At 34.8% G+C, this 5,749-nt stretch overlaps 1 protein-coding gene across 1 annotated transcript; it reads right to left on the bottom strand.

Moving 5' to 3' along the window:
- Positions 1 to 970: 970 nt before the first annotated feature.
- Positions 971 to 3,742, bottom strand: LOC108775943 (uncharacterized). Its single transcript, XM_018542421.1, has 5 exons — positions 3,309 to 3,742; positions 2,505 to 2,815; positions 1,961 to 2,277; positions 1,455 to 1,697; positions 971 to 1,273 (listed from the first exon to the last, which is right to left on the bottom strand). The coding sequence occupies exons 1-5, from the start codon at positions 3,740 to 3,742 to the stop codon at positions 971 to 973; spliced, it is 1,608 nt and encodes a 535-aa protein (XP_018397923.1).
- Positions 3,743 to 5,749: the final 2,007 nt, after the last annotated feature.

Raw genomic sequence — 5,749 nt, 5'->3', positions numbered from 1 at the left:
AGTATAACATAATAACTATACAATTACTTTTCAAGTAACTGTAATTAACAAAGTAACGCAAAACGTTACTGGAAAAGTAACTTTAAGTTACTTTTGCGTTACTTCTTTGTAGTTACAGTTACTGAGAGAGTAACTGTAAAGTAACTTTAAGTTACATTTGAGTTACTTTTTTTATTTATATTTAAAATACATTATGACTCTCTCTCACAAATACGTTCTTACTTAATAGAACACATATTATAATATATAACAATCTTTTTAAGAATTGAATAAAAATTAAAAATTACAATAATTTAAAATAATATTAAATCGAATTAGAGATATATTAAAAAATATTAAAATTTAAATTAAATAACAGAAAAATAGTGAAAATTAGAAATTAAATTATACTTTGTTAAATTTTAAGTTGATAACATAATACTGTCATAAAACTTGAATTATAGTGTAAAAAAAAATACGCTAAAATTTCTGTTTTAAGATAAAAGTTTAGCCAATGCATTATTATTGAGTTTTTTTTGCGTATATTTTTTGTGAATATTTTGGCGCAGATTATTAGTATTAAAATTGGAAACAAATTAACTGCATTTATAACTTCCACGAGTTGGCTTGATATTTCGCCAAATTTATGTAAACACGTAGTGCCAAGCGTAAATCGAATATCGGGTAACCGTTGCCAAAACACGTAGAGATTGTAAACTTGCGAAACGTGAGTTATTCTATGGCAAAAATTTTTATAATTTCCTGCAATCCTGCCATTCTCAAATTTTATATACTTATATAAAAAAAAGAATTTTCACTTACAAGTATTTATATTTCTTGTTATACATTGATCAAATTCTAAAAAAGGATTTGATTATTTTTAATAAATGATCAAATTTAAAAAATATTACTTTAAAGATGAAAATGATATAAAAGTAAATTATTATTGTATATATATATATATACACACACACACACATATACTTTTATATTAAAAAAAAGGATAATCCATATTTTCTTCTAATTCCTCTTCTTTCTCTTCTTCTTTTTCTTCATAATCCTCCTCCTCCTCTTCTTCCTCACCCTCGTCTTCATAAAGTGCTTCTTGCTCTTCCGGTACTAATGGTACCACATCCTCTAGTCCTTCGGGAAAATATTCCGTTATCAGTCCTTGAGCCTCCTCGTCGACTTCTGTCACGAAGAACGGCTCGTTGCCGGCAAAAGCCAGGAAGGCTTCTTCGTTGATTCTTCGAATTATGACTACAAATACCTCGACGCCAGTTTTGTACTTCACCTTTCACAAATAACTTTTATTCGTTACAAATACCATTGCATCGTTAAATTATAACAGAAAAATAATTTATTTAATTTTTCAGTTAAGTTTATCGAAGATTATTATAAGAGAGAAATTCTGTATTTAATCGGATTAAATTTTATCGAATTAATTGTATTATAATTAGAGAAAAATAATGCACCTTTTCGAAATCCTCGGGTGAAGACGCGAGGCGTCTCGCGTAAGGTGGCCGGTCAAACTCGAAGACGCCAAAATGTTCAATGGCATTATAATTCAATTCGTACGCGTCCCGCAATATGCTGAATTTCGACGCATCGAATTTGAAAGCACACAACGGCGGAGGAACTGTCGGCTCTTCATAAGGATGAGCTTTCTCCATGTAAGCCGGAAATAAAGTCTTGAAGACGTGAACTTTACTTCTAGCCTAGAAAAATTCCGTATATCGTGTTCGTAACGATCTCTCACTTCTTATAAATTTTTAATAAATAGTACTTCCTTGTAAATGTTGTTATTATAATAGTTACAATTTATACATAAGAGAAAATATTCGTGATAATTATTATGTCGTAGAATTTTCTTTATCTTTCTCTATTAAATTAATTTAATTTAATCTCCCGCTCAATTTGAAATTTCACTCAATTAATTTAATTAATTTTCAATCATTCTACAGCGTCGTCATCCAAATACCTGAGGAGGTACCCAAGCCGCGGGATGCACGCGGCGCACGTCACCCTCAATTTCCGGATCCGGCTTGTGCACGTGCACATGTCTCTGCATGTAAGGTGCATCATAAGTCGGTCTGATCGCAGGCACGTCAGTTTGCAAAAGAGGCGGCGGTTCTTTCGTGATAATGCTAATAAGATAATTCTCGACATCGTTGATCGCTCGGGTCGGATACATCGTCGAATCACGTTCCGGACTCTCGTAAGGATAATAGACTGGCCAATCTGGATGGGGCGGTTTGCCTTTCAATCTCATCGCCATACATTTCCCGTCGGTTAGCCCTAAAGAAGTTCGTTTGTATTAATTTTTCTGTTTTTCTCTTACCCTTCTTTTATTTTCAAAACTTATGATATATATATGAAAATGCAACTAACTCTCTCTCTTTCTCTCTCTGTACATAGAGAGTGAATATTACGAATTATGCGACGTACGACAATCTGTCAGTTATTACGTCACTCAGATCTCATGGTTATTTCTGATCCTGGGACTTGCCTTTCCAGTACCGCACCTTTTATCAATTCCTCGGTGATGTCGACGCCGCTCTCGACGAACATCTTCTCGATCATGTCCTCATTCAGTTGGATCCGTGCTTCCTCCTGTACATCGTAGCATTGTTTGAAGAGATCCTTCACGAGTTCTATATACGGTGGACTCTGCATCTTATCCCGAGGTCTTCCACGCTCGTCCTTAAAAACCCACGGATAAAGCACCAGCGCCGTATGCTCGCACAACTCGACCACCATTTGCGCCATGAATCGCTCATATTTCTCCAACCTCTCGGCTTCTTCCTTTGCTTGTTTCTTTTCTTCCAGCGCTCGCCTTTTTATCGAGATGATTTTTGTGAAATATATGTGACATTTTTCAAGATTGCGCTTTATTTGCTTTGCGACGCAAAATTGTTGCAAATAAAATGTCCGACAATATGTCCGAATAAAAATAAGAAGAGTTAAAAAAAGATTTAAAATATATATTCGATAAAGTTATTTTATTAAATTATAAAATTATTATTGTACTATAATCGTTTCACGTTTACTATAAAATATTGCTGTATCTGATCACGCAATTTTTTCAATTATCAAAATATGTATTACACTACAAATTGAAAAAATTACGTGATCAGATACAATAATACTTTATAGTAAAACGTAAAACGACTATGATACAACGATAATTTGATAATTTAATAAAATAACTTTATCGCATATTTTAAATCTTCCTCTTAGTTGTCCTTATTTTTATCCGAACATATTGTTAGAGATTTTACTCGTAACAATCCCTACTGCTAAATTCTATAAAATTTATTTTTCTTCACCTAATGGCTTCTTGTTTCTGCCATCGGATCTCCTCTTCGGGCGCCCGTTCATGTACATCCAAACGCCACTTCGGAGCTTCTAATTGCTGCACTCTTTTTATCTCATTCATCACTAGCTTTTGCAAGCGCGGACAATGCGCACCAAACATTAGATTCACCATCTTGCCGTCTTGCAAAAACATCCAGACGGGTTCACTTCGACCTCGGAATCTGGCTAAGTCGTCGATGTCATCGTTTCGCGCGATCACGTAGTCCACCACTTCGACGCCTACCTCCAGTTTGATCTTCTTCAGGGTGCTTATCATGGCAGTGCAAGGTCCGCTCCAGTCAGAGTACACGTCTACAACGACGAGGCCCGAGCGACTCAGTAACTGTTGCCATTCCTCCTCAGTGTTCACCTCGATTTGCAGAGCCACGGGTCCAGTTTTCTTCATAATATTTTGTCGCAGATCACGATTACTGAAAAAACTTTTAACCTCACGAAAGGACAAGTGCTCTGGCTAACCGTGTGAAGTGTCGCTCGAGAGAAATGCAGGATGAAAAATGACGTGAGAGTGTAACAACGATATTTATACCCGTGTGAAGCTGGCTCCCCAATATTAAAAAATCGACTTTTTCCTTCATGCATTCGTTTGCTCACCCTTAGTTCAAAAGATTTGTGAGCAAACGAATGCCAAAAAAAATGATTTTTTTTTCCAAAACTTAATTTTCTTTTATCTTTTGAACTAAAGGTGAGCAAACGAATGCATCAAGAAAAAAATCGATTTTTTAATATTGGGGGGCTAGTGTGAAGTTGACCCCCCAAAACATAATTATCGTATATCTTTTGAATTAAAGGTGAGCAAACGAAAATTCCAATTGAGCATTCGTGAACAAACGATGAGCAATCGAATGCATGAAGAAAAAAATCGATTTTTTTAATATTGGGGGGCCAGCTACACACCAGTGATTTTTATAAGATAATTTTTTTTAATGCTTTTGATTCTTGCTATATTTATAATTTTATAAATGATTCATCTCCCTCTCTCCTCGTCCTCTCTGTCTTTGCAGAGGAATTTGTAAATTTTGGTATTTATTTAAATTGTAATTCTTCAAGACTTCTCTTTTTCTAAAATATTCGTAATATTTTTTTAACGTATATATATATATATAATAATTATAAATAATACTTATAAAATTTTCTGTATATTTTAAAAATAATTATGTTTAATGCTCCAATCATTTAAAATTACAATCAACTGACGTGTCCGCGACAAAACTTTTTCATTTTTAATTAATAAGAAGAGATTATTGATTAAATAACATGTCAAAATGATGACTGCGGCTCCTTTATGCACTCTGCTCCACTCGCAGAGACGCAGTTACGGATGCAAATTGGTTAAAACGATGCTCGCTCGCGAACGACGCGCGAGATAACAAGCATCGTTGGCTTGTTCGAGCGTGAAGAAGCCAACATGTGTCTCTCGCGCGAGCGTAAAGAGAGAACAGAAGAAGGAAAGATTGGGAGCGCCGATAGTGTCAACGTCGACTTCGCGCTCTTATGGCCGCGGTGGCGGCAGCGTCGTTTAGGTTTACGTCCCTAATTCACGTCCAGCCGTGATAATTAGTCTCGAACGAGATCGCGAGACGACTCTTGACACGTCCAGTCCTTTTCCAGCGAATCTCCAACGTGACTCACGAGCAAGATACATCGAGAACCCGATAAAAATTCCGTTGCGTTTTATAAAAAAGCTCTCTGTTTTCAATAAATTGAGCAACATTTATTCCAATTAAAAAAATGAACATTTGCTAGAATGTATTATAGTAAGCATAAGTACATTTTTTGTGAACGATCTATGGCGCTTTTAATATGATTTCATCGGTTCCGTTGTCGGAAAGACGATGATTCACAAAGAGAACGATCAGATCAACGACGTTGTTCATCATTCCGTTTCCAGAAATGTTCCCGCAATTTCGCGGGATCTAACAGGCGCCATTCATTGTGACGTCATCCTTCTTGTGGCCGGAAGAATAGCGAGATCTAAATGAAAATTACAACCGCAAGTTGCGAACGTTCGTAGCGAGGATAATGAGCGCGGTAAAAATAACCGCAAGAATGTTACCGGGAGAATATAATATTTGCTAATTATTTGTCTCTTCGAGAAAAATATTTTTGCGATTTTTATATAATGCTTCAAATAATAACTACATAAAATCTGCGTATCGCATATAATTTTTTAAATATTCTCAATCCAATTTGTATTTTTGTATACAATATCCAGTATTACTATATTTAAAAATGTATGTTTTAATCAAAATATAGTAATACTTTTCAAATTATAACAAATTTTTAATTTAGGCAGAAAATGCTGCAAGGATTTTCTCAAGAGTACTATATGTTAGTTAATTTAAGATCTCATTTTTTGATTCAATATATTCTTTTTTCCTCAAATTAAGTTCGC

The sequence above is a fragment of the Cyphomyrmex costatus genome, unplaced genomic scaffold (genome assembly GCF_001594065.2).
Source record: "Cyphomyrmex costatus isolate MS0001 unplaced genomic scaffold, Ccosl1.0 scaffold11, whole genome shotgun sequence".
Classification (NCBI taxonomy): domain Eukaryota; kingdom Metazoa; phylum Arthropoda; class Insecta; order Hymenoptera; family Formicidae; genus Cyphomyrmex; species Cyphomyrmex costatus.
Note: the sequence above shows the minus strand (reverse complement) of the source record. Positions and strands in the feature narration are given on the sequence as shown.

Excerpts from the sequence above, each read along its gene's own strand:
- LOC108775943 (XM_018542421.1), bottom strand. The coding sequence starts at position 3,742 with ATGAAGAAAACTGGACCCGTGGCTCTGCAAATCGAGGTGAACACTGAG. Across the intron at positions 2,816-3,308 it reads CAGAAACAAGAAGCCATTAG|GCGAGCGCTGGAAGAAAAGA; the intron begins GTGAAGAAAAAT and ends CTCGATAAAAAG. Across the intron at positions 1,274-1,454 it reads CACCCGAGGATTTCGAAAAG|GTGAAGTACAAAACTGGCGT; the intron begins GTGCATTATTTT and ends TATTTGTGAAAG.